At 30.8% G+C, this 27,623-nt stretch overlaps 5 protein-coding genes across 18 annotated transcripts; 2 read left to right on the top strand and 3 right to left on the bottom strand.

The window, feature by feature from the left end:
- Window positions 1–9: 9 nt before the first annotated feature.
- Window positions 10–2,152, bottom strand: LOC655580 (glutathione S-transferase theta-2). Its single transcript, XM_064359797.1, has 6 exons — window positions 1,957–2,152; window positions 1,705–1,908; window positions 1,346–1,657; window positions 686–844; window positions 435–638; window positions 10–378 (listed from the first exon to the last, which is right to left on the bottom strand). Exons 1-6 carry the CDS (start codon window positions 2,095–2,097, stop codon window positions 58–60), a joined length of 1,341 nt encoding a protein of 446 aa, XP_064215867.1. The 5' UTR covers window positions 2,098–2,152; the 3' UTR covers window positions 10–57.
- Window positions 2,153–2,557: 405 nt separating this feature from the next.
- LOC655739 (glutathione S-transferase 1) lies at window positions 2,558–3,480 on the bottom strand. The gene is made up of 3 exons (XM_962302.4): window positions 3,279–3,480; window positions 3,022–3,225; window positions 2,558–2,974 (listed from the first exon to the last, which is right to left on the bottom strand). The coding sequence occupies exons 1-3, from the start codon at window positions 3,417–3,419 to the stop codon at window positions 2,660–2,662; spliced, it is 660 nt and encodes a 219-aa protein (XP_967395.2). The 5' UTR covers window positions 3,420–3,480; the 3' UTR covers window positions 2,558–2,659.
- Window positions 3,481–4,973: 1,493 nt separating this feature from the next.
- LOC107398515 (glutathione S-transferase 1-like) lies at window positions 4,974–25,192 on the bottom strand. Of its 14 annotated transcripts, none has more exons than XM_064359933.1 (6): window positions 24,994–25,192; window positions 24,744–24,947; window positions 24,418–24,692; window positions 5,536–24,227; window positions 5,103–5,482; window positions 4,974–5,053 (listed from the first exon to the last, which is right to left on the bottom strand). In XM_064359933.1, the coding sequence occupies exons 1-3, from the start codon at window positions 25,132–25,134 to the stop codon at window positions 24,450–24,452; spliced, it is 588 nt and encodes a 195-aa protein (XP_064216003.1). In that variant the 5' UTR covers window positions 25,135–25,192; the 3' UTR covers window positions 4,974–5,053; window positions 5,103–5,482; window positions 5,536–24,227; window positions 24,418–24,449. The 14 variants fall into 14 exon arrangements, 4 of the variants coding, with proteins under 4 accessions (XP_064216003.1, XP_064216004.1, XP_064216005.1 ...); XM_064359934.1 differs by having other exon boundaries at window positions 5,536–21,345; XM_064359935.1 differs by having other exon boundaries at window positions 5,536–20,751.
- Window positions 25,193–25,583: 391 nt separating this feature from the next.
- Window positions 25,584–26,562, top strand: LOC659842 (glutathione S-transferase 1). Its single transcript, XM_966110.4, has 3 exons — window positions 25,584–25,833; window positions 25,881–26,087; window positions 26,139–26,562. Exons 1-3 carry the CDS (start codon window positions 25,693–25,695, stop codon window positions 26,448–26,450), a joined length of 660 nt encoding a protein of 219 aa, XP_971203.1. The 5' UTR covers window positions 25,584–25,692; the 3' UTR covers window positions 26,451–26,562.
- Window positions 26,534–27,433, top strand: LOC659909 (glutathione S-transferase 1). Its single transcript, XM_008192486.3, has 3 exons — window positions 26,534–26,775; window positions 26,843–27,046; window positions 27,093–27,433. Exons 1-3 carry the CDS (start codon window positions 26,635–26,637, stop codon window positions 27,396–27,398), a joined length of 651 nt encoding a protein of 216 aa, XP_008190708.1. The 5' UTR covers window positions 26,534–26,634; the 3' UTR covers window positions 27,399–27,433.
- Window positions 27,434–27,623: the final 190 nt, after the last annotated feature.

Raw genomic sequence — 27,623 nt, 5'->3', positions numbered from 1 at the left:
TCCATACAATTTCTTTCGTACATAAAAACGTTTATTATAATTAAGTTTGAAACAAACTCAACAAGGTAAATTCGTCATTTTGCTTTTTAATAATTGGCGGTAGTCTTCCAATCCTTTCACATTGGCTTCATACTCCGGCCGACCCTCCATCCGTTTTAACCAGGCTTGCAAGTTAGGATACTTTTCCTCGTCAATCGGCACCAAAATATAATGCAAACTACTTATAATTGCGACTAAACTGTAATCAGCCACACTGATAAAATCACCAGCTACCCACTGGTGTCCGTTTAGAAAAGTTTCCAAAAATGCGTAAGCCTCACAAATTCTCTCCTTATCTTGTTCGGTGATTGTCTTCTTACCTTCTAAGTAAACTGGGAGCTGAAAAATTATTATTTATGATTATTTATAAATCAGCTCGTAATTTAGTAACTTACAACAACTGCCCCTAACCTGGGGGTAACAAACCCCGATTCAAAATGCAACCGCTGATCAACCACCGCACGTTTTTTCAAATCTTTCGGATATAAAGCGTCGTTGTTTGCATATTTGGACACCAAATAAGTGATAATTGCATGACTATCCCAAATTGTAAAGCCATCATCGTCAACAAGTGTTGGAACGGTGTGTTGAGGGTTCAACTAAAACTACAATTTTAAGAGAATTGTCTACTTAAAGTCTTTGTTACCTTGAGGTATTCGGGTTTCAGATGTTCGCCAGCAAATAAATTCACTTCTTTTTCTGCCACAGCCAAACCGATGGCTTTAGCAGTTATCAGAACAGCACGAACTGGAGGACTTGCATGTGTGACGTAAACTGTTGGAGCCATGTCGGGTTTAGTAAGAGACTAACGTTTAACTAACTAACAGCTAATTCCCGCTACTCTATTTATAGGAGATACCGTGGTATTATAGATAATTAGTGTTTATGACGTGTCATGGTTGAGATAAGTGGCCGTTACTTGACTTTTATTTATGCAAGATCAGATGATGAACAATTTTGTTCAAAAATTGTAATAATCAAACACCGGTTAGAGAAAAGTTTAAAAAGATAAGAAATACCAAATGTGTATATGGTATAGTAGGTAGAAGTTTTGAGGCAATGTGATTATGAAATATGAGATAACGTAATTGTAAACATGATAGATAACAAAAATTATTTATTTATTTTGTTTTAGAATAACACTGAAAAGTGAGAAGGATTGATCATTAAATCAATAAAAGCCGCATGTTATTTGCTGTACTTATACTTCGGATATGTATTTATAAAAGGACTTAAATAAATAATACACACAATAAAATAACTGAAAATTGTCGTTTTTATTTCAACAATTAATTTTTAATCATCAAGCACTATGCATTTTGCTTTTCAACAATTTGCTGTAGTCTTCCAGTCCTTTCACATTGGCTGCATATTCCGGCCGCCCTTCCATCCTCTGTAGCCACGCATGCAAATTAGGATACTTCCCCGCATCAATGGGCACCATAATATAATTCAAACTACTAATAACTGAAACTAAACTGTAGTCAGCTACGCTGATAAAATCACCAGCAACCCATTGGTGTCCGTTCAGGAACGTTTCCAAAAACCCGTAAGCCTCACAAACACTCTCTTTGTCTTTTTGGTTTATTGTCTTCTTACCTTCAAAGAAAATCGGGCGCTGAAAAAAGATAAATCAAGATAATTATACATAATTTTGTAACTTACTGAAATCGCCGCTAATCGAGGGAAAACAAACCCCGATTCAAAATGCAAACGTTGGTCAACCACTGCACGTTTTTTCAAGTCTTTGGGATACAAAGCGTCGTTTTTTGCATATTTGGACACTAAATAAGTGATGATTACATGACTGTCCCAAATTGTAAAACCGTCGTCGTCAACAAGTGTTGGAACGGTGTGTTGAGGGTTCAACTAAAAACTACAATTTTAGGAGAATTGTTTACTTAAAGTCTTCGTTACCTTGAGGTATTCGGGTTTGAGATGATCGCCGGCTAACAAATTCACCTGCTTTTCTGTTAGAGTCAATCCGATGGCTTTAGCGGTCATTAGAACAGCCCGAACTGGAGGACTTGCATAGATGAGATAAACAGTTGGAGCCATTTCGTAATAATTGTTTGAATAGTTCGAAAACACACACAGAACTCCCTCTAGTAACTGTATATTTATAGTAGATTGCTTACTAGTGATTATGACGTATCATGATTGAGATAAACAGCGGTTAGTTGACTTTTTGCAGCATCATCTAATTGTAGGTGATAGACGATTTTTTTATAATAACGAGAGATCAAATGTGAAATCAAATTAAACTTGTGCTCATTATGAAATATTAGATAATGCATTTCCAAACAATAGTTATTGAACTAAATAACTAAATAAAAAGAAATAAAGATAAATTTTTTCGTTGTTTATTTAAAAATTATGTCACTTCTTAATTTGTTTTTAAATAAAATGGAGCTTCGAAACTTTCAGCTTTTTAAGCTCAATGAGAAAACTTTCTCGATTGAAAAACAATAATACCTACCGTGTAATTACATCAGTCACCAATGTGCAAACTTTAAAATAAAATGAGTTTCTTTATTATTTAATATAAAATTGCAGCATTACAAATTATTGGGTTTTCTAAGAGAGAGAAATTAAAAAAAAATTAATTCTATAGTTGTAGTTATGCACTAGCCATTCTGCTTTTTAGTATCATGCTGTAGTCTTCCAATCCTTTTAAATTAGCGGCATATTCTGGCCGACCTTCCATCCTTTTTAACCACGCGTCCAAGTTAGGATACTTCAAAGAATCAATCGGCACCAAAATATAATTCAAACTACTGATAATTGAAACCAAACTATAATCAGCAACACTGATAAAATCACCAGCAACCCATTCATGTCCGACTAGAAAAGTTTCCAAAAATCCATAAGCCTCATAAATGCCGTCTTTTTCTTGTTGAGTTAGTGACTTTTTACCATCACGGATAATCGGCCACTGAAAATTAAGAGTGAAAAGAGTAGGAATAGATTTTAGAAACCTACTGAAATTGCCGCTAATCGGGGAAAAACAACCCCCGATTCAAAATGCAAACGTTGGTCAACCACCGCACGTTTTTTCAAGTCTTTGGGATATAAAGCGTCGTTTTTTGCGTATTTGGACACTAAATAAGTGATGATTGCATGACTGTCCCAAATTGTAAATCCGTCGTCGTCAACAAGTGTTGGAACAGTGTGTTGAGGGTTCATCTAGATAAGAGAATAAATATTTTTTTACTTCCTAATACGAATATAAATCCTACCTTCAGATATTCAGGACTGAGATTTTCACTAGTAGCGAAGTTTACTTCTTTTTCAGTTATCGGCAATCCGATAGCTTTGGCAGTTATTAGAACAGCCCGAACTGGAGGACTTGCATGATGAAGATATAAAGTAGGAGCCATTTTAAAGTTCGTTAAAAAGTGACACAAGTAATACACAATTTGTTTTAACTAAAAACCTAAGATTATTGGGATTATGATAAAGTAAGTATCGGTTATCTGACTTGTATGACTGCAGTCCTTATCAGTTACTTAAACGGATCCTAGTCTTACATTTTGGTTCAACTGCGACCTAAAACAATATAAAAAGAAAATTTGGAAGCTTAAGTATTTAGAAAAAATGGTTACACTTCTTTGTATATCTTTAGAAAATAAGAGACATAACACGAATAGAATACAAAATTTTATCCACAAATAAACCGAAATACAAAAAAAATACATATTCTGTTTTATCTTTCTCAAAATACAACTTTTGATCTTTGGTACATCATTGCCCATTGCTTCCTTTCCCAAATCTTTGAAACTCAAAGCATAAAATTCAACGCTAGATATTTGATAAACATCGAGGGCAAAATTTACTTTTCCTTCTTTTTTTTTTTGATTATAAGAACGATCTTACAGCTACAGCGGTCATGAGGATATCTCTTACAGTGGACAGAATTAAGAACAAAAATAACAAGATTCTTGTTTATTAATTATTTTAATTTTTGATTACGCAATATAAGTGTTGCTATTGATAGGAACAAGTAAATGCCATTTTAGATACACACCTGTTCATATTTAACGTAATTGATAAGATAAATTATAGTCAACAGCGAGTCCGAATCATTTAGTAAGTTAGGGTAACGTAATACTAAGGAACGAAAAATAACACACTTTTAAAAACATTTGTTTATTCAAAAAATTATGCCATTGACAATTTACTTTTAAACAAAGTAGCAAAAGCTTCCAACCCTTTCACATTAGCAGCATATTCCGGCCGTGCTTACTACTAATAAGGCCCCTATAGTACACAGCCACTTTTAAGGTAAAACACCCCGATTTTCAAGGTAGTTAAAAAAAGTAAAAATATTAAGCAAATTAGCCCCGGTTTTCAAGGTAATCTAAAAAACTAATAAGGCCCCATAGCACACAGCTATTTTTTAAGTAAAACACTCTGATTTTCAAGGGTAAACAGAAAAGCAGAAAAAATCGTGGGTCCATAGTGCACACAGCCATTTTTTAAGTAAAACACTCTGATTTTCAAGGGTAAACAGAAAAGCAGAAAAAATCGTGGGTCCATAGTGCACACAGCTATTTTTTAAGCAAAACGCCCTGTTTTTCAAGGGTAAACAGAAAAGCAGAAAAAATTGTGAAAACACCTCTGTTTTTAAGGTTTATTAAACACCTCTGTTTTTAAGGTTTATTTTAAAATTAACATTTTTCAAAAGATCTTACCCTGTTTTTCTGTCGGGCCACTTCAGCACACATCACTTTTTAGTAAACATTACCTGTTTTTCAAAGTTAAAATTTTTTGAGAAATTTACCTTATTTTTCTGTTGGGCCACTTCAGCAAACATATGAATACAATTTCGGCCAAACAAATACTTTAATAGAGAACACTTTCTTTATTTAAGGATTTTAGTGTTTTTAAATTTTTTGGGAAGGATCAACTTTGGTAAACTAAGTGGTACACAGTTGTTATTAAATGTTTTATTACTTTATTTTTATATTTATAATATAAGTAACTTTAGTTTATGTCCGGGGTGGACCGGTTGCTACAAAATCAAAAAATTAAATATATATTATGCATATAAGTTTTCTCACCTTAGTCCTAGGTAATAAATCAACATTTGAACACATTCATCTTTCTCCCCTTTGTTATTGAAAGTTAAGGATATATCTTCATTCCCGTCTTCACATATTATTTTTAATTGTGTATCGCATGGAAGTTTATCATTAAACAAAAAATCTTCTTCCAAATAATTAATGCGAGCATTGTTCTTGCGGAAAGTGATAAATTTATTAAATTTGAGATATATTTTCATCTTAACCTCTTGTACCAACGGGCCTGTACCATTTTGGTAAACCACCTTGTATTCAACAAAATCTCCCATTATTTTCTTATTAATTTTCTTAATTCGACGTGTGTTCTGCGCTTCACGATAATCTACTAATAGCTTTTGTATATCCATTTTATCTTTTATCTACAACAAAAACGCAGGCAATTGGATTTTTACCACTGTTTTTATATTCTTACCTATCTTAAAATTCCGAAATATTAAATTGTTTTGGCTTCAAATAACCAACATAAAATGTCAAAATACCACAACACACATTTTGCATTTTGCGCATACGCACAACCAACTTTCCGAGGTAGGCAACCAATTTAACACTCTTGCATGCAATTTTTAGACATTTACATCAACAAAGGATTAATATCTGTGTTCATATCCAAACGGTATTGTATCAAAGTTTTCCAGGATAACTCTCTTGTCATAAACAAAACCAAATTCCTTTGTTTCTATTTTATTTAAAAGTTCTTTAGTTTTGGTATCTCTGGTAATTCGATTATATTGTGTACTGATTTTTTTGTCTTTGTATTCTAAAATATTATTTATACTATCGGAATTAATCTTTTCGGACGTTTCATAATTTAACGTAAATCCTTTTATTCTACAAACAACTTTACCTGTATTAGTCTTATAACAATAACTTTTTGGGCCTGTTGATATCCAGTCTATTATCCATACGCCTTTACCTAATTCGTCTGTCCAATCTCCCAATAGACAGCCTGTTTTAACAGTGTTTTTTCCATCATCTATATATACAATGCTATCTGTATCATAATATACTACACTTTCTCCTAATATGTCTAACATTTCGTACAATCTTAGTCTAGCATTTGCAGTTGTAAAAGCAGCTATGAATATATTGGTATTGAAATTATTTTCTACATAGCAATCTTTATACTTGTAATCAATTTGTAACATATTTTCATTTATTTCATTGATATGTATATTATCAAGTCTGTCATCTAATAAAATTTCATAAAATCTTTTAACATCTGTAACATATTCTGTTGCACCCATATTTTGTCTTTGTCCAAATTTACCCCATAAGGAATTTAAGCATATTTTAGCAACAGCCCTCTTTCCAGGGTTATTTTCTATTTTACCCAATTCAATACCTAGATTTTCTTTTACAGCTTTTCTATATTCTTCTTCTGATTCAAAATCATTTCTCCATTCACTTGTCTCTAACTTTATTTTCATAAATGCTTTTACATATCCTTTAAACAAATAACTCGATTTTTTTTCAAAATGCCAAACTTCATCAATACTTATTATTTTATAGCCTTTTTCAATTGCTTTTTCTACTTCGTTGGTACACCAGGTTCCTCTGATAATTCTTTGAGATTCCGTATGAGAACATTTATCTTTTTGATTATTTAATTTTGCGCACAATTGACATAATGGAAATGTTAGTTTTTCATCACTAGATTTGGTTTTATTCTTAACAGGTAAAACGGGGTGATACAATCCTCTTGGCAGTAAAATTGCACATTTTATTAAACCATACCAATCTGTATTATACGTACGAGGTTTGAATATTTTAGTAGGATGTCCAACTGGATAATCATCGTAACATTGTACTGTTGGATATAAACTGCAAATATCTATATATTTCATTTTCTTTCCCTTAACGCGCAATTTTGTTGCATTCGTTCTTCCTCCAAAGAATGCGTTTCTAGGATTAAGTTCTTACAATTCCTTAATTTCTTCTTCAATTTGTTTCATTTCTTTCTTATATTCTTTTGACTTCGTCCACTCACATTCCCACATTTCTATTAAGTTATAACCAGCTTTTTTTAATTGCTCGCTTCTTTCTATTGTTTTCTCATAAAGATCTTCCATAGTTGTTTTATTCTTATTATTAATAAAATCTGAACTATAACATTTTGTACAACCGTGCCAAAAACAACCGTGATATTGGTAAACAGTATTGGATTTTTCATCAAACCCGTCAACTTTTGACCCACATATTTTCACTTCGCCTTTGGCTCTGGAGTGGCTTTGCCACGCTTCACCATTGTTTAATGCGTGTTTTATATTTGGATTATGAAAACTATTTAACCATGAAATTGATTGTTGAGAATATTGATCTTTTTTTAGATTATCAACAACAGCTATTGTATCTTTCTTAATATATTTTGATCTATATATCGCCAAGCAAACACCTGCAATAGTAATATATCTAAAAGGATCTATACTAGCAATTTCTAGAAACTGATTTCTTAATTCAAGACATCCTCTTCTTAATATATCAACATCAGAATTACAATAATCATAAAGTTCTTTTTTAAAATCAAACAAATAATTTTCTTTTCTTTTTTGTTTATGCCATTCTAAAAACTCTTCCCTTTCTTTTGGTTTCATAGAATTAACACCATAGTATTTTGTATCAGGTATTTTTCCAATATAGTTCTGATTTTCCGTTGTATTGAAGAAATGTGGAAAATAACCTTTTTTAAGTTCTTTTAGACCGAATGTTTTAGGGAAGTTTTTTAAAGGTCCTTGAACAAAATTACTACTATCAATAATTCTTAAATTAATTGATTTTATTTCCATTAACATTATTTTAGATCCATTATATACGCAGAAAGGTTGAATACCGTTTTCAACGCAATATTTTAGAATAAAGTAAGAATCATAACCTTTAGAATAATGTGCAATAGCTGTGTGTCCTCGATGATCTCTAGAAATTAACCATTTACAGAAATCTTCGTTAGTCTTAAAAGAATTAATATTTCCGCTAAAATCGTGAGATATAACTAAATTAGCTACGTGTTTGCCTGTTTCTTGCATCGCTTCGTAATCAAAAAATAAATATTTTTGTGTGTAAGTGCATTTAGTTGTATGGTATTTAGATCCGCATTTAAGGCATTCAAACGGTTCTTCATCATCCAACGGTTTTTTAACACAATTTTTACAATCTTTACATTGATAAATGTGATATTTTATTCTTTTGGTTGTTTTATCAGGATGTTTGTTTGTTTTATCAGGACGTTTGTCCATTTTTTTAAATGTAATATCATGAGTTTTATATGTAAATCCTGCTTTATTTTTCACATCTATCAAACCATTATAAGTCATAACTAAATCATATTTTAACATATAGCCTATTAGTTCGTCACCCCTTTTAGCTAATCTATCTGGTAAAAACAACTTAAATTCATTATTCAATGTAACTACAGCTTTTTCTTTACCGTCTTTAGTAAAAAGTTGCAAATCTGTTATGGAATATCCAGAACCCTTTTCCAAGTCTTTAAGTAATAATGTTTCTTTTCCTTTGTTTGTTTGTTTGTTTGTTTTATCAGGAAATGTTACAGTGCAGCCTTTTCTATCACAAATTTTACAGCCTTTTACTTTATATTTTTTATCACCGTTTTTCATTATTGTCTCACATATTCCGCCTTTTTGTCGTTTCCATTGCATATAACAATTATGTTTTAATATTGCAACTTCTTTATTACAATTTCGACATTTTTCCCATCCACATCTGTGTTCTTTACTACCCTCTTCTATCATTTTGTTACCTTTTTTAATGATTTGATTACCCTTCTTGTTATTTCCTTCTTCAATTATTTTATTTCCTTCTTCAATCATTTTTTTACCTTCGTCAACCATTTTATCACCTCTTTTGAGTATTTTATTACACTTTAAGCATTTATGAAATCTTTCACAAATTTCTGAATGATTTTCTAAACATTCTTGATTAAAGCAGTATCTATTACATTTTTCACAATATATTCTTTTTACAGAGTCTTTATGATTAGATTTAAAACACATTATGCACATTTTATCTTTCTTTTTGCATTTATGTTCGTCTTTGTTTTGATATGGTTTATCACATTTTTCACAATAATAAGACTGACCGAAGAAAGCTGTCATACTACTGATTGTATCAAAATGATTTCCATTTTTATATAAATAAACTTTTACGTTTTTCTCATTCCCAGAATATATTATGGAATTAAAACATTCGGCTGCTACGATTTTTATTTGAATATTTAATAATCTTTCTATATTCGCAATATCATCTAAAGTAAAATAATTTCTATTATATTCCCCAAGTTGATTACATAGTTCTTGAGCTAAAGTAGTTTGTAAATTTCTTCCCATTCTTATGTATCTTATATCATTATGATCATATTCTCTACCAAGTATAATATTTGTATGATAAGTTAATCCAACAATAACAGCTCTTGGACAACATAAATTATCTTTGTTTTTTATCAGCGCTATGCATCTCTTTGTTCGTGAGTCTTCTGCTATATTTAGCAATCTTTTCGCATTAGTAGCACCTCTAGGTATATTAACTACTTCAGTATAAAATGTACAACCGTATATATCTAAATCTTGATTTGAAGTTAAGATACTTTGAATTTTGTTTAATAAATTGTCAATATCAGAAGTTTTTGATAACCCTGTGGAAATAGGGGACCAAAGATCATTGTGATTAACTACTATATTTAATAAATCTCCTTCTTTGAAATTTGTTTTCTCTTTTACTATTTCAATCATTTCATTTAATCCCTCTCTAATGACAGTAATTTTTTTCATAATTAAGCCTGAAAGATCAGGCTCGGATGATTCTTCATCTTGCCTGTCTTTCAATAATATAACTTTATAGTAAACTTTATGTTTCTTCCATTTTTTAGTGTATTCAGCTTTTGTTTCTATTATTTTGATTTTAGATTTTTTTGAAAGTTCTGTAAAATAACTATCTTCGAAAGCGAACGGTTGATCGTTAATTTTTTGTAATAATTCTGCCTTCTTCATTTTAGAGTAACCTGTGATATTCTTTTCTCTGGCAATTTTTCTTAATTCTTTTATTGATGTATTCTGAGTCGACTCGTTTTTAGACATGGTTTCCTCTAATAATTCCTCTAAACTTTGCGACCCGATTTCTTTAAGAACAGTATTTAAATTCGCTTCGCTCATGAGGGCATTATCTGAAATTTGATTCACTAGATCTGTCTTTTTACTATTTTGCTTTATCTTTAGACCTAGTTTTTCATCAATTGATTTTAATTTTTTAATATTGATGAGAGCCGGTTTACAGAAGATTTTAATTGCAATTAAATTTTAATCGCGATTAACTTGACATTTGTCAATGCATTTCAAATGGCAACTTAATTCGAATTAGTTTAATTTTGAATTAAATCTTAATTTCGCTTTCTGTAAACCGGTCCTAAGTCTATTTAATTTATTAAACCAATCGCCTGCATTGATGAGCTCTTCTTTTAGAATTAATTTTATAAGATCTAATTTAGTCTTTGAGTTATATTGCGAATAGTTTTTTAACCCCATCTTTTTTGCGATGGCTTTTATTTTTTTTAAACTTAGTTTATTTAGCACAATCTCATTATTTGATTGTGGTGTTAAAAAATATTTATCCATCGAGGACGACTCATGTGTCAAAGATGAACTCTTATCTGAACTCGATGACGAATTGCCTTCACTAATTTGTTCAATTATGTCACCCACTTTTTTTAAATCACCTTTAGTAAGTTTTATAATTTCTTCAAGTGTCATTTTACGAAGCTCATCTTTCGAGAGCCCCATTTATTAGGGAAAAAATTATTCAAAAAAATTTATGAATGAGATTATCCTTTTAAGTCGTTAATATATTTTTCTAATTTTTCATGCCATATTTTTTTGAAATGTCTTTTTTTATATCGTATCGGAACATCCATAAAACATATATTACAAGTAAATTTATCATTTCGTCTTTTTTTACAATCATAACACACGTATCCGATTCCATATTTCTGATTTTTACTTTTAACAAAATTTGAATGAGATTTTATGGTTTGACAAATGGAACATTTTCTTAATAACGACTCATTATTCGGAGATGTTTGTTCATGATCAATCTGACAATCTTTATTCCCCATTTATTAGAAAGATATTATTTCATAATAAATGGCTCATAATACCAAAAGGGAACAGTCAGCTAAACAAAAGATAAATATAATAATTAAAAAAGATTATACGTTAACAGAGTCTAGTATTCCATCAGTTAAGAATTTAAATAATATGCGATCAAGACAATTAGCGTTAAATTTTTTAGCACAAAAAGGAGATCCTACTTCTAAAAATATTACTTTAAAAGAGTTTGCTAAACAGAATAAAATTGGTGAAAACACAATTAGGAATCAAATAAAATTTCTCACTGGTGAAACACTAATTAAACATAACACAAAATCAAACAACATAGAACAATATAACAAAAAACAGAAACAAATTAAATCTAAACACAAATCAAACACATCTCAATCAGATTACAAAGCTAATTCTCAGCATACTGCTGGCAGTACAAAATCCGAAGAAGAATTTGATAAAATGTTTGATAAAACTATGAATTCCCTATCTAATAAATAATGGCACTAATTGATGTTGCAGACAAAAATCAGATAAAAATTATTCAAAATAGAATAAAAAAAGACTGTATTGAGTTTAATAGTTTATCTGTTGGTAATAAAGTTAAAGCATCCAATCAGCTGTATATGGAAAACAGAATTTTAAAAGAATTAGGAAATGCTGCGGTTGAAACAATAGAAAAAATGGACGAGGAAATTGAGTACAAAGATAATAAAATTAATGTGTTGGAACAAGAATTAAAAGAGGTAAATATTTATGATGAAGAAAAAATAAACGCGTTACTGAACAAAAATCCTGTTATTAGATATAACAATAAAGAACGAGCAAAAAGACGATTAGCAAATACTCTTTCTCTAGTTAATAAATGACTGGCAAGGCCAGTCCAGTGTCGAAGACGACGATGAATACGTCCATGAACACAGCGAATTTATTAATCAAGGCAAACTTAAAGATTGTGGAATTAAAAAAAGAAAAGAAAAAAATTATATTTATTTTTATTTGTATTATTTCAATAATTCTTATAATAATGTTAATTGCATTTCTTCTTCGTATATCCCCTCTTTAATTTTTTCGCCGTTAAGATCAGAAACAAAATAAATCCAAACATTATATACGCGTTTTTCTACAACTGTGAATATTTCTTCAGTCCAGTTTGTTTTTAATTTGTTACGAAAAATATCAACCATATTAGACAATCTAATTCTATCACCAACTTCAAATTTCGGTTTTTTATTTGTTAATGTAATCATATATACGGTTTCTAATAACTGTCTTTCATTTTCTTTATTAACATCTTTTGGCTTCATTTTAATCGTAGAATGATAAGAATTGTTATAAGTTTTTATAATTTTTGGTAGTGACGAAAGCCAATTAAAACTGTCATACAATATTGGCTTGAATTTATTTCCTAAAGTACGGTTGAACCTCTCAACAAAGAAAGCTTTATTTTTTGTTCCAGTACTATAAAGATTGATATTGTACTTATTTAAAACGATTCTCATATCTTTATTGTAAAACTCTTTTCCTCTATCAGCATGTAAATTTTTCGGTGGATTGTGTTTATCTTTAATCGCTTGTTGTACGATTTTTAAAAACGCGTTAGCTACTTCTAATCCTGATTTAGTTTTTAAAGGTTCTACCCATACAAATTTAGAAAAGGTGTCTTCAGCAACTAGAATATAGATAAAACCGTTATTGATCTTTTTAAATTTATTAAAATCATTCGGCTTCGTCTTCGACTCTGTCTTTGTTCTTAAAGAATAGCTTGGATCTTCTGCTTTTCCTTTTGGTCTATAAAAAACATAAATATCTATATGCCAAGTATCATCAATACCTCTGTATTGAAAGCGACGTGTTGGGTATTTTTTCCTAGCGGGTTTAAATAATTCAAAAATTAAAATATCTTTAGGTGATTTAGAAATATTATTTTTTACTGATTGACAAATTTTGCAAGTTGATATTCTTCTCCAGCGTTTATATTTTACAATAAATTCTGGTTCTCCAGTGGATTTAGTTTTGGTTTTGCATATTTTACAATAATCCATTTACTGTACAACAAACAGTAGAGATACCATTTTTATTTTAACGCGCAATGCGCATGAAGGTCAAAGACTGATAATTATAAAGAAAACTTGACTAGCATATAAAATCTGATTGGAGTTTTTAATCGATAAGGTTTATTATGGTTATAACCACCTAGATTTTCATCTGTGTTTACCTTTTCTTTTTTTATCCTAAAAAGCAATAAATCAGTTTCTTTAATAGAAAAGGGCTTCGAAAGATCAAATTTTTTCATTTCGTTATTAGTAATTTCTAAATCTGTCAGATCAGCTGTTGAACGGAATTTTATAACTTCCATATTTATCGGTATACTAAGATAATATTCTCCATCAAAAGTAAACTTAAGCATAGTTATAATCTTTTTATCATGAACCCCCTTTTCAAAATTAATTTTTCCTACAAATTGTAAAAATGAATAATGAGTTTTTTTCATGAATTCAGTTTCCAAATTAATTAACCTTTCTCCGTAAATATCTAGTTGTCCTTTATTGACAACATCATACTTATCAATTGCATCAGCAGTTTTAACTATTCTTCTATTACCAATATCAATATATCTTTTTGTAGCGATTATATTCACCGAATTTAACGATTGCCTAACGATTTTTACAACGGTTTCTGAATCATCTTTTTTAATCATGTTACTGAGTTCAGGTTTAACAATTTTTAAAACGGTTTCCGAATCATCTTTTCTAATCATATTACTGAGTTCCGGTTTAACAATTTTTAAAACGCTTTCTGAATCATCTTTTTTAATCATATTATCGTTCGCTGACGCTAAATATTGTAAATTAACAGCATCACCAGGATTTTCTGGTTGTTTTACATTAACTAATTTGTGTCCTGCGATATCATAATCGCCATTTTCTGTTAGATTAAATCCTATACCAGGTGGTCCTCTTGTTGATTTTCCACCTTTTTTTCTATTTTTTCTAAGAACGTATTCAGATGTCATCGCCTTCGGCTCTGGGGTGGCTTTGCCAGTCATTTATGGGTGTAAAATTCTTTCTATATTTCATTTCAGGAGTTTTGAAATCAATAGTTAAGCAATCAAAATTTTTAATGTTATTTTCATAATATTCCCTGAGTTTCTTATCCAACCCCTTTTCTCTAAATATTAAGCTTATATCATTACCATCACACGATGGAAATATTGAAAGATAATTACATTGTAAACGAATTGATTTTGGTACTCTATACCAATCCTGCGTTATATAAATCATTGAAGCATTCATTTTTCTTCCGCGTATAGCTAAATCTATCAATTTTTTTTGATCTTTTTCAGTTACGAAATCATCAACAACAATCAAGTTTTGTTTATCTCTATCCAGTTCGTCTACATCGACTATGTCTTCTATATCTGATGAAAAATACGATTCAATTATCGATATTTTTTCATCATCAAACACATTTTGTAATAACTGATAATAAGGTTCTTCTAAATCTTTCGCATACAAATAAAAAGTATCAAAAAATAAATATTTTAAAAGATTGACAACAGTATTTGTTTTACCAGAACCGCTTCGTCCTATAATTATTAATATAAAAGGCCATTTTGGCGCTAATTTATTAACATTGTAATGTTCTTTTTCATCGGCTTTAATAAAATGAATAGGCAAAGAGGTATTCATCGTCTTTGACTCTTGATTGGCTTTGCCAGTCATTTATTTAACACAAATACGCACACTTTCGCTGCGTGTTCGAATCCTTATAGCGGGCAAATTCTTTCGCGTTAGACTAATAACGTGTTTCACACGAATTAATTAATTAAACTAAAATAAAAATCAAGTTTAAAATAAAATTTTCAAAACGAAATAAAAAATTCAAAACGGTATAAGAAATTCAAAACGAAACCCAAAATTCAAAAAATTTTCACAATAACCTCACTTATTTAAATAATATTATTACAGTTTTCTGTAATTCAGGCAAACCCCTCATGAGCGAAGCGAATTCGTGGATGTGATGCTAACTCTATTATTCACTAGATGGTGTGATAGAAATATTTTTTTTGTCTTATTTCGAAACTCTATGACCAACTTATTAATCTGGATAATAATGATAGAAACTAAATCTCATATCAGGATTTAAAAAATATATATCTCTAATATGCCGTGGATTATTTATTTGTATACCATCACCATCGTAATTTGGTATATCTTCCAGTGCTTCTTTAATTCCATAATTAAATTTAGTTTCATCATAATTTTTTATATAAATATTCATTGAGTCTTCTCCTGTCTTTTTTATTTTATAATTAAATTTTAGACTTGTCAGCCATTCTGTTATTATATTTTTATACCAACCATAATCCGTTTGTTTGTCAGATATTAACATTTTTGTTGGGCCATTAATCATTTTTGATTTTTTTGATCCACATATTTTACATTTTGATAAATAATATTTAGAACCTCGTTTTCCTGCTTTTGTTTCTCCACCTATATTTTCTGTTTTATCTTTACATTTTAAACAATATATGTCGTTCATCGTCTTTGACTCCGAAATCCTTCGATTCCCTCGTGAACCTTCGGTTAACTCTGGATTGGTTTTGTCAATCATTTATATTATTAAAATCCCTATCCAGGAATATTTTTTTCACAGTATATAAATGACTAATACGGATAGTAAAACTGAAATAATTGACGCCATTTTAAAAAATCGTGAAATAATAAAAAATAGGATCCATTTAAAACAATTTAAAGAACATTTAACGAAGGAAGAAATAAAAAAATTACAGAAACCCATAACTGACAAACTTGATAATATTACTGAATTTACACAACAAATTCTTATGAGCGAAGCGAATCCAAAAAATGTTTTAGCAATTGAGGAACAAGACCTGCCCAGACTTGAAGACAAAAATGTTCCGAAGAATGCTGATGAAATCAGCCCAGAACCAAAGGCGAATGCTGAAGGCGATGATGTAAGCGAATCAGATAATTCCAACAAAGTCCTCATGAGCGCACCGAATTTATTATCTTTTCCAAAATCGCCTGCCTCAATAAGCTTAGATCCGGATAAAGATTTAAATTTTGATATTATTGAAAAACAATTTAAATTTGAAAAACCTTCACATTTATTATCGTTAGACATTAGAAGTCGAAATGCAAAAATTGATACAACGATACCCGAAATATCAACTAAACTGAAATCATTAAATGCGCACCTTACAAACGCAAAGAAATCACAAGATAAAGAAAAAATTGATAATTTACAATATGTGTGTTCACAGTTGAAAAAATATAAAAGTGTTTTAGAAGATATTCAAAAAATTCCTATCTATGAGAAGCAAACAGGAAGCGGTATTCGACCTTCGGTCTTCAGCTGGCCATGCCAGATTTTTTCAGATCCGAATGAAATGGTAGAACGTCTTGATCTATTAATTGCGTCAAAAAATGCAGGAAATGATTCAACTGAGGTATATAATGAATGCGTAGAAATACTTGATAAATTGTTAAACTTAAAACTCATAAAAAAATTAGATCACAAAAAGATATTCTCTACGCTGCATGCGGAGCACTAGTCCACTTCGGTTTCGCCTCTGGACTGGCTTTGCCAGGCTTTTTTAAACTGAATAAATGAGTCTAATACACATTAGATCTAAAGAAAATGATTTTGAAATAAGTTATTCTGAAAACCCTATTAATTTATCTGGATTAAAAGGTGAAATTGCTTTAAAAACAGCAAGTCTATGGTATAGTTGGGATAACATTACTGAAGAGTATAAAAATAACGAAATAAAATTTAGGCGAAGCCCTCATGAGCGAAGCGAATACAAGTCTGGTAAAAACAACGAGATCAAGAAAGACAGGGACGATGATAGAAATGAATCGGAGTGGAAAATATTAAAATTACCAAACGGTTTGTACGATGAAAATGAATTAAATAATTATATCCAAGAATATTTTGGAACGTTTGAAACACCACCGTTTTATTTTGATGTAAATTATGCAACTAATCGTTTTATGCTAATTATACGCGACAAAGACTATGAAATTGACTTTTCCCACGGTAAGATACATGAGCTTTTAGGATTTGATAAAAAAATATATAAATCAGGAATAAACTATGCAACAAAAATTGGAAATATCACTAAAGATATTGATCAAATCTTGATTCACTGCTCCCTAGTTTCATCTAGTTATCAAAATAATCTCAAAAGTGATGTTATATACGCTTTTACTCCAAATATTTCGCCTAAATCTTTAATTAATATTGAACCGACGCATCCGAAATATTTACCAATTAATCGTACGGATTATATATTTAATATTCGCATTTCCGTTACAAATCAGCTAAATCAGTTGATAAATTTTAATGGAGAGTGCTTAAATTTTGTTCTAGATATTCAGTAAGTTCGCCTTTGGCTCACGAAGCTTCGCTGAGTCTTCGTCTTTGACTCCGGAATCTTTTGATTCCCTCGTGAACCTTTGGTTGACTCTGGGCTGGTCCTGCCAGTCTTTCTTGTAGAATAAATGGTACTTGTCGTTCATAAAAAACAATTATTTTCGAAACAATATGGGTTTGGTCTTAAATATCATAGAGATATTAGAGGTGGAAATATTTTTCAATCTATAAAAAAATTTGCTATACCTGCATTAGGCTTTTTATATCGTAATATATTAAAACCTTTTTGGAAAAATAATAAAGATGATATCATTCAAGGTGTGACTTCAGGGCTTAAAAATATAGCGTCTACATACGTAAAATCACCGCCGTTTTCTACTTATAAAGAAGAAATTATAAGTCCAATTCTAAACAAAATGAAAGAAAAATCGATGAATGAACATTTACGAGGCGACGGATTGAAAAAGGCTAAGACAGGCAGGGCGAATCGATTAACTAAAAAATCAAAGGAGATTATTAAAAATCTGCTGAATGCTGATAAAATCAGCCAAGAGCCAAAGGCAAATGCTTAAGTTTCTTAAAAGACTTCGCCTTTTTATTTAAATAAATGGAAAGCGTTGTGGACAATTTATGGCGTATTGATGAAATGCCTGTAATCGATGAATCAACAAAAAGTTATACTTACAATGAAATAAGAGAAAGTAATATCAATGTGAAAGAACTTGAACAGTATACGCTGGAAACTAACATAAGTGGATGGAAACATTTATCAGGTGCTTATATTTTTGTCAAATCTAAAATTAAAAACAATCCAAATAATTATGCAACTATATCAAATAATGGGATAAATGATTTTGACTATGTGAGGCTATTCTATGAAGAGGTATTAATAGAAGAAACAAATTATGTGGGTGTTGCTACGTTAATTTCAAATCTGATTGAATTTTCTGGAGATGTTTCGGATACTTCAGCATCACAATTGTGTTGGTATCCAGACACTGCAGATTCAGCAGATACTTCTCAATATAAATATAATGAGCAAAATAAATCGGAAAAATTTAAAGATTTAGACGTTGATATAAAAACTATTATTTCAAAAATCACAAATAATTCTGCATTCAATAAAGGATATTTAGAGAGATGGTTGTTAACAAAAGATGAACAAACTATTACAAAATTTATACCTTTATCTAAAATTTTCCGATTTGTACGAGACTATAACAAAGTTTTGAATGGAAAAATTCGCATTGAATTACGTAAAAATAGGGTGAAAAATATATTACACGCTAAAGTCGATGGAAATTATGATTATGAAATATCTGATATTAGTTTGTGGATCCCAATAGTAAAACCCTCATTAGAAACTGAAAAAATGTTATCTTCATTATTAGTTAGAAAAGCTAACTTTCTTTGTGGATGGAATGCGCTTAACTGTTACCGTAGTAATTTGTGGTCTTCTGGAAGTGGAAACTGGCGCGTTGTAAATAATCAAAATAAAATATCTAGAGTTTTTATAGTTTTTTCTAAAGCTGAACGAAACGATAATTTTACCAAGTCAATGATGATTTTTGATAATATGAATTTAGAAAGAATAAATATTAAAATCAACGGTACCCAACATCCTACTTATGAATATCACGTGAATAATAAGGATTTACAACGCTTGTATGCCGCTTTCCTCTCTTGTAATTATAAAAAAGATTTGGATGAAGGTACGTGCGTTAGCTATAAATATTTTTGTAACCTCTATTTAGTTGTTGCTTTTGACGTAACAAAAGAAAATGATGAAAATTTATTTAGTAAAACAAAATCATCTGAACTAGAAGTTAATTGGACATTAAAAGATTATCAAAATGTTAATTACTATATGTATGCCGTAGTTGAATCTCAAAGAATTGCAAATATGAATATCATAGATGAAAAGATTTATTTGGAAATGAAGTGAACGAGGTTTTATTTAATTAAATAAATGAATGATTATAAAGTATATTTATCACCCAATCAAATAAAGAAACTCCAAAGTTGTAAAGAAAAAAGAATAGATTGTAATATAAGATTCGATTTAACAGAAAGACCTAATAATACTATTAAATTAAGAGAAAATCAGATTGATGAAATTAAAAAGTGTAAAAAAGAGAAGAAAAAATATTGTGATATCAAATTTTCTCCAACGCAGATTGGTGGATTTTTACCTGCTTTAATTCCTGCAGCATTAGCTGTAGCCAAAGCATTAGGATTAGGTGCAGCTGGTTATGCAGGTACTAAATTAGCACAAAAAGCCTTTGGAGATGGTATAAAAAAGAATAAAAAAAAAACGAAAAACCCGAAGACATATGGACAAGGAATAAAATTGATAGGAAAAAGGGGTTAAGTAATATAGAAATATCTGATATTATGAAAAATGAGAAAAATTCGGGTTTGCCTCAGGAAGCTACGCGAAATTTTCGAGGTGTTTTTGCAATTGACATGTTACCAAAAAAAATTAGAAAAGATGAATCAGGTATAATTAATTTTCAACCCTCTAATTGTTATGGCTCACACTGGGTATGTTACATAAACAAACCATATTTAAGAAATATTTTATATTTTGACAGTTTTGGAATATCTCCACCAGAAAAAATTAAAAAATATTTATTAAGTAGCGGAAAAAATATTGCGTGGAATAGCACGCAGTTACAAATGAATTCTTCTGTTTTATGTGGTCATTACTGTATATATGTAATAATCAATGTAAACAGAGGCAAAGATTTTTATGATATATTATATTCTTTTAAACAGATTCCGTGTAGTTTAAATGAGAAAAAGATTGACCGAAGTTAAAAATTCCCTTCGCTCATGAGGGCTTCGCTCTAATTATGTATTATCTATATGTTATAAATGGAAAAATTTTCTGAATTACAAATTCATCAGGAAGACAGGCAAGGTCCGCCCGGAGTCGAAGACGAGGACATAGTCGAATATTTAAAAAAACGGTTGTATGTATACAGAAAAAGTTACATTTATTTTTATAAAATTGGAATCGGATTATCTATCAGTAAATTATTATTTAGTGCATCGGGATTATCTTCGTTGGCCCTACCTCCACTAGTTTGTTTATCTCTTGGTGCGGGGGTAATAGAAATCTTAGATAAGAGATTAAAAATATCAGAAAGAATTGAAGAATATAAGTTAGTTTATAAATTTTATAGACAGTTATTGCATTTATATAAGGCTGATAAAATAAATGAAAAAGAAATAAATTTACGTGAAGAGGAATTTGTCAGTAATTTTAACTATTTTCCTAGAGAGAAATACCTAGAAAAAGTCCGCTTAAACGGTAATTAAATTCGTCTGCGACGTATGAAGTGTTTCACATACCTTAGTAAATAATTAAATAAGATATTTCAATTGTTTAATTTGATATTTACTCTAATAAATGAAATATATTATTCTTTTCTTATTTTTCACTACTGTAAAAAGTTCAGATGATGTCTGGCACGGCCAGCCCAGAACAGAAGGCGATGTTAATATTAATAATTATTTAGAAAAATTTGGGTATTTAGAGAGTAATGGACCATTAATAACTGAAACCAGTGAGGCATTAATAAAGTTTCAAGAATTCTATAATTTACCTGCTGATGGAACTTTAAATCAAGAAACACTTGCTTTGATTAATACTCCTAGATGTGGTGTTAGAGATAATCCAACTGCTTATAGAGTTCACACTAACAAATGGTCTAAAACAAATCTTAAATGGTATTTTTCGTTGGCAACAAACGAAATGAAAGAATTAGCACAAAAAGCATTTGATCGATGGGAATCGGTTTCAAAATTAAAATTTGAGTTTAATATTAATAAACCAGATATACTTATTTCATTTGCTAATATGCCGTTTCAACATAATCATAATTCCCGGTGTCAAAAAGGAGTATGTTCTAACAGTTTCGATGGGAAAGGTAATATTTTAGCACATGGATTCTTTCCAAATAACGATGAATGTCTAGGAATTCATTTTGATAAATCAGAAAACTGGTATTTTGGAGAACTAGGTAATACCCCTGACGGACAAACAAATTTTTATACGGTATTATTGCATGAGATTGGACATACTTTAGGTATTGAACATTCTGCCAATGATAAAGCAATTATGTATGCTTATTATAAAGGAGATGGTGATAAATTAACGCAAGATGATATTTGGGCAATTCAATATTTATACGGAATACCTGAACGGTCAAAATATGAATCAATACCAACTACAACTACCACAACTACTACATCTACCACAACTAAAAAACCTATTACTTTGACTCCTGGAAAGACTGATTCATTACCTGATTTATGCAGCTTAAGTGAAACTATTAACACATTTTTAATAGCAAATCATAAATTGTATATTTTCTACAAGAAATATGTCTGGATTGTTAATTTAAAAGACATGAGCTATGATAATAAACCAAAATTAATTACAGATTATTTAACTTTTTTACCAGATAATTTTCAAGAAATATCACAAATTTATCAGAGACCAGATGGAACTATTTTGTTAACAACAAACAACTTATATTATATTATTGATTTTCCTAATTTCGTTGTTAAAAACGGTTATAATGGAAGATCTATCACAAGTTTGGGTGTTCCTAGTGGAAAGAAAATTAATGCAATATTTAGTACTTATTTTGGTCAAACTTATATATTTTATGACAACACAATGTTTATACAATTTGATGAATGTCTGCTTAGACCTAAGAAACATGGTATGATAGCTGAATTGTTTTCTAGTATTCCTTCTAATGTTGATAAAGCCTTTAGATATATTAATGGAAAAATTTATTTCTTTAAAGACAATAATTACTACGAGTATCATGAATCTTTGCAAACGACAAAATCGTATAAATTTGATTTATCTATTTTTGAAATTAAATGTAGTATTATAGATAAGATTATGATTTTACTAAATAAACTTAAATAATTTTTCTTTTAAATGGAAGGTGACATAATTATAAATTTGAAAGAGACTGGAATATCTACTCTTTGTTGTAAAGTAAACGGGGAAGAATTTAAATTTGATATAATTGAAAATGAGCACATTGAATTACTTCGAAAAGTTAGTGTCATTATACTTATAAAATGACCTCCAGAAGTAGCACATAAACATCTGAATAAATTTTTGAAATTCGTCTAATTTGGTAAATTAATTTTTCATATCAAACTTAATAGTTAATAATTATTTTTTTTTAATAAATGACAGAACCAAAAGAAATTAAATCAATCAGTGAACAACTGAAAGTTGATTGGAAATGCATATCACGCTATCAAAAATTATCTGAAGATTTTATTAGAGAATTTCAAGATAAAGTTGATTGGAAAAATATTTCAGAAAATCAGGAATTATCAGAAGAATTTATAAGAGAATTTCAAAATAAAGTTGATTGGGATTATATATCATGGAAACAAAAATTATCTGAAGATTTTATAAAAGAATTTCAAGATAAAGTTAATTGGGTGTTTATATCACGCGAACAAAAATTATCCGAAAGTTTTATTAGAGAATTTCAAGATAAAGTTCATTGGACTTTAATATCAGCCAACCAAAAATTATCTGAAGAATTTATTAGAGAATTTCAAGATAACGTTGAATGGATTTCAATATCTGAGGATCAGAAATTATCAGAAGAATTTATTAGAGAATTTCATGATAAAGTTGATTGGAAAAATATTTCAGAAAATCAGGAATTATCAGAAGAATTTATAAGAGAATTTCATGATAAACTTGATTGGTGTTAATTCTATTTCCATTTATTTATGGGCTTTATCAAAAAAGATAAAGCCCATAAATATATATTATATATATTAGACAGGGTGTTTTATAACCGGACCTAAAACCAAAGCAAAATGATTAAGAAAACTAAGTATTCTATCTACCTTGAAATCGAGACATTTTCACAATTTTTTCTGCTTTTCTATTTACCCTTGAAAAATCAGACTATTTTGCTTGAAAATTAAACTTTTTAAAACTACCTTGAAAATCGGGGTGTTTTACCCTAAAAAGTGCCGTGTCCCAAACTGTCTTGAAAAAACAGGCTATTTTGTTTAAAATTCGGACGAAGACCTCATGAGCGTAGCGAATTTTATTACTTCTAGTTACCCTTGAAAATCGGGCGTGTTTTCGCGGGTTTTTTTTGCTTTTTTTTGTTTATCCTTGAAAATCGGGGTGTTTTGCTTGAAATTTTGATGTTTTTTTAAGCACACGGGAAAATCGGGGGTATTTTAATGATTATTTTAACTTTTTTAACTACCTGGAAAATCGGGTTATTTTGCTTGATATTTTTTACTTTTTTTAACTACCTGGAAAACCAGGGTGTTTTGCTTGATATTTTTAGCTTTCTTAACTACATTGAAAATTATGGTGTTTTCCTTAAAAAAATGAAGTGTGCCTGATTTTCGCAATATTTTCTGCTTTTCTATTTACCCTTGAAAATCCGGTCATTTTCGCAATATTTTCTACTTTTCTATTTGTCCTTGAAAATTGGGTCATTTTGCTTGAAATATTTACTTTTTTTTAGATTACCTTGAAAATCGGGTTATTTTGCTTGATATTTTTTATTTTTTTAACTACCTGGAAAATCGGGGTGTTTTAACGTTTTTTTTTTGCTTTTTTGTTTACCCTTGAAAATCAGAGTGTTTTACTTAAAAAATAGCTGTGTGCTATGGGGCCTTATTAGTTTTTTAGATTACCTTGAAAACCGGGGCTAATTTGCTTAATATTTTTACTTTTTTTAACTACCTTGAAAATCGGGGTGTTTTACCTTAAAAGTGGCTGTGTACTATAAGGGCCTTATTAGTAGTGTGCTTCAATTCTTTTCAGCCACGCAACCACATTGGGATATTTTTGCGCATCAATGGGTATTAGTACATTTAAACTGCTGATAGAAGACACTAAACTGTAATCAGCTACGCTGATAAAATCGCCAGCAACCCATTGCTTCCCATTTAGAAAAACATCCAAAAATCCATACGCTTCCAAAATATTGTCTCTATCTTTTGGATCAATTGTGGTCTTCCCTTCGAAAAGTATCGGCCTCTGTGTATCCATAATAGCAAAAAATTACGTTTGCAGTATAATTATACTCACAGTGATTTTTAACAGCCGGACAAAGACAGTACCCGACTCAAAATGCAACCTTTGGTCAACCACTGCCCTCTTTTTTACATCTTGAGGGTACAAAGCATCATTTTTGGCATATTTTGAAACCAAGTAAGTGATAATTGCATGGCTGTCCCAAATTGCAAAACCATCATCATCGACAAGTGTTGGCACAGTGTGTTGGGGATTAAGCTAAAGAAATGACTTTATTACGGAAAGTTGGAAAAAAAACTCGCACCTTCAAAAATTCCGGCTTCATGTGGTCGCCACCAAAAAGATTAATTTCATTTTCTTTTAAAGTCAATCCGATGGCTTTAGCCGTCATTAAAACAGCTCGTACAGGGGGACTAGCGTAAATTAGATGCAGAGTAGGCGCCATTGCGTGTCTCTTGCTCAAAATGCGCTCACTGACTGTTGACTTGTCGAATTATCAACATATTTATTAGTCTGTTTAAGAGTGGGAATAAGCGGCAGCATTTTTTCCAAGTCATTTTGATTACGGAAGGTTAAGAAGGTTCATTCATGGAGATGATATAGGTACTAACAAGGCTTAAAGTCACGAGTTAAGTTGTTTTTTCAAGAAAAAAAAAAATACAACAATGCATCACTCACTTAAAATGTGTACAAAATGAGCTTAAAATAACGCATAAAATTCATATTTTTGTTTTGGGTCATTTTTTAGTAAATAAAGCAGGAACAAACAGATAAAGCCTCTTGTGTGCAATTCTAGTTGAAAATAACAAGCCATAAGTTGATCGCTATTGAGGGCAATTAACATCGTCCCACTAACGTTTCACTACATAATACATCAACAGATGTCTCTTCCGCCTTGACTTAAGTCACAACAATGGTGCCACGTGACAGGTGTGAACATACACAAAACAGTCATCGTTGCTGATCTCATTGTAGCACTAAATTTCAATGTTGACGGCGTAAAATGGCCCCAACTTTGTACATGGTGTACCCAAGTCCGCCGGTTCGAGCTGTTTTGATCACAGCAAAGGCCATTGGACTTGAATTAGAACTCAAAGAACTGAACTTGACCGAAGGCGAGCATCTAAAACCGGAATTTCTCAAGGTACTTAAATTTTTAATAACTTTCTAAAATTAAATTAAATATTTTAGATCAATCCTCAACACACTGTACCGACTCTGGTTGAAGAGGACGGTTCCGTTATTTGGGACAGCCATGCGATTATGACATATCTTGTATCAAAATACGGTCAACACAAGGAATCCCTTTATCCCAAAGAACTCCTCAAGCGTGCTATCGTTGACCAAAGACTACATTTCGAGTCCGGGATCGCTTTCCCAAGAATGCTTCAAATTGCGGTACTTAATTAACATTCTTAATTGGCTTTTTTTCAAGTAGGTACTTTCAAGGGCCCAATATTGCGCAAAGGAAAAACGAGTATAGAGCCTGAGGATGTGAAATTAGCCCATGAGGTTTACGCCTTTTTGGAAAAATTCCTCGATGGGAAAAAATGGGTAGCCGGTGGTCACGTAACAGTGGCTGATTATAGTCTAATTAGCACTATTAGTACGCTAGACCTGTTTGTAAGTGTGGAGGAGGATATATTTCCCAAGGTGAAAACGTGGATGAAGAAAATGGAATCTTTGGGAGAGTATGAAGCGAACAGAAAAGGACTGCAAATGTCCAAGGAGACTGTGGAAAGCAAACTGACAAAAAAATGACTACTGACAAACTAAATTTTGTGATAATACATACTCATAGGATTAATTTATTTTTTGTATTTTTATTTTGTATGCGAACACGCTTGAGAAATAAAAAAAATTATTCCGCACATTTCGGAACCAAGGATAAATCACACTTTACGTCCCCTCTATTCAGTTATCACCAATACTTTACTCAGTAAACATGGCTCCAAAACTGTACATGATTCCATACAGCCAGCCAGTTCGGGCAACTTTAATGACAATTAAGGCTTTGAATCTTGATGTAGAACTAGTTGAAGTAAATCTATTAGACAGAGCGCAGTTTTCGTCAAATTATACCAAGGTGAGGCAAAAATCCCGTAATTATCTAACACGATATATACAACCAGTTCTGCACCCACAAATTCTAGTTGAATCCCCAACACTCTGTCCCAACATTAGTCGAAGAAGACGGTTTTATATTATGGGACAGTCATGCCATTATGGCCTATCTGGTCGACAAATACGGCAAAGACGATTCTCTCTACCCCAAAGACTTGCAAACGCGGGCCATAGTCACCCAAAGGTTGCATTTCGAAAATGGAATTCTTTTTCCCAGGACCATGGACGTAATTGTAGGTGTTGACGAGTTATTTTTCGATTTATGACCGAAATTTTAAGCGCCCTGTTATTTACCAAAGCGTCAAGACTGTAACTTCAGCACAAAAAGACGCAATCAAGGAAAGTTACAATTTTTTGGAGAAGTTTTTAGAGGGTAACGATTGGGTTGCCGGAAAATCCGTCACTATCGCAGACTTTAGCATAGTTTCGTCAATTACCACAATGGATATTGTGGTTCCGATTGATGCAAAGACGTACCCGAATATCACTTCTTGGATCAAACGGTGCCAGAAATTGCCTTATTACCATCTCAACCAGAAGGGTTGTGACGAAATCAGGTTCCTTATCGAACGAAATTTGGAATAATTATATTGACAAGAAATAAATTGTAAATTAATTAAGTGGTAAATTTATTGCAAACACGCGTCGATATATTTGTTGATTGGCAGTGGCGCGTACACCTGAAGTTGTCACTTGTACGGTCGAAACGTCGCCCGCCTCCACCGTGACTCAGTCGAACATGCAAATTCTTCAAATTATTTTTATGTTTGCGAATCTATTTCAGGTTAAAAAGTAAACAACAGATGTACG

Source organism: Tribolium castaneum, chromosome 1 (assembly GCF_031307605.1).
Source record: "Tribolium castaneum strain GA2 chromosome 1, icTriCast1.1, whole genome shotgun sequence".
NCBI classification, from domain to species: domain Eukaryota; kingdom Metazoa; phylum Arthropoda; class Insecta; order Coleoptera; family Tenebrionidae; genus Tribolium; species Tribolium castaneum.
Note: the sequence above shows the minus strand (reverse complement) of the source record. Positions and strands in the feature narration are given on the sequence as shown.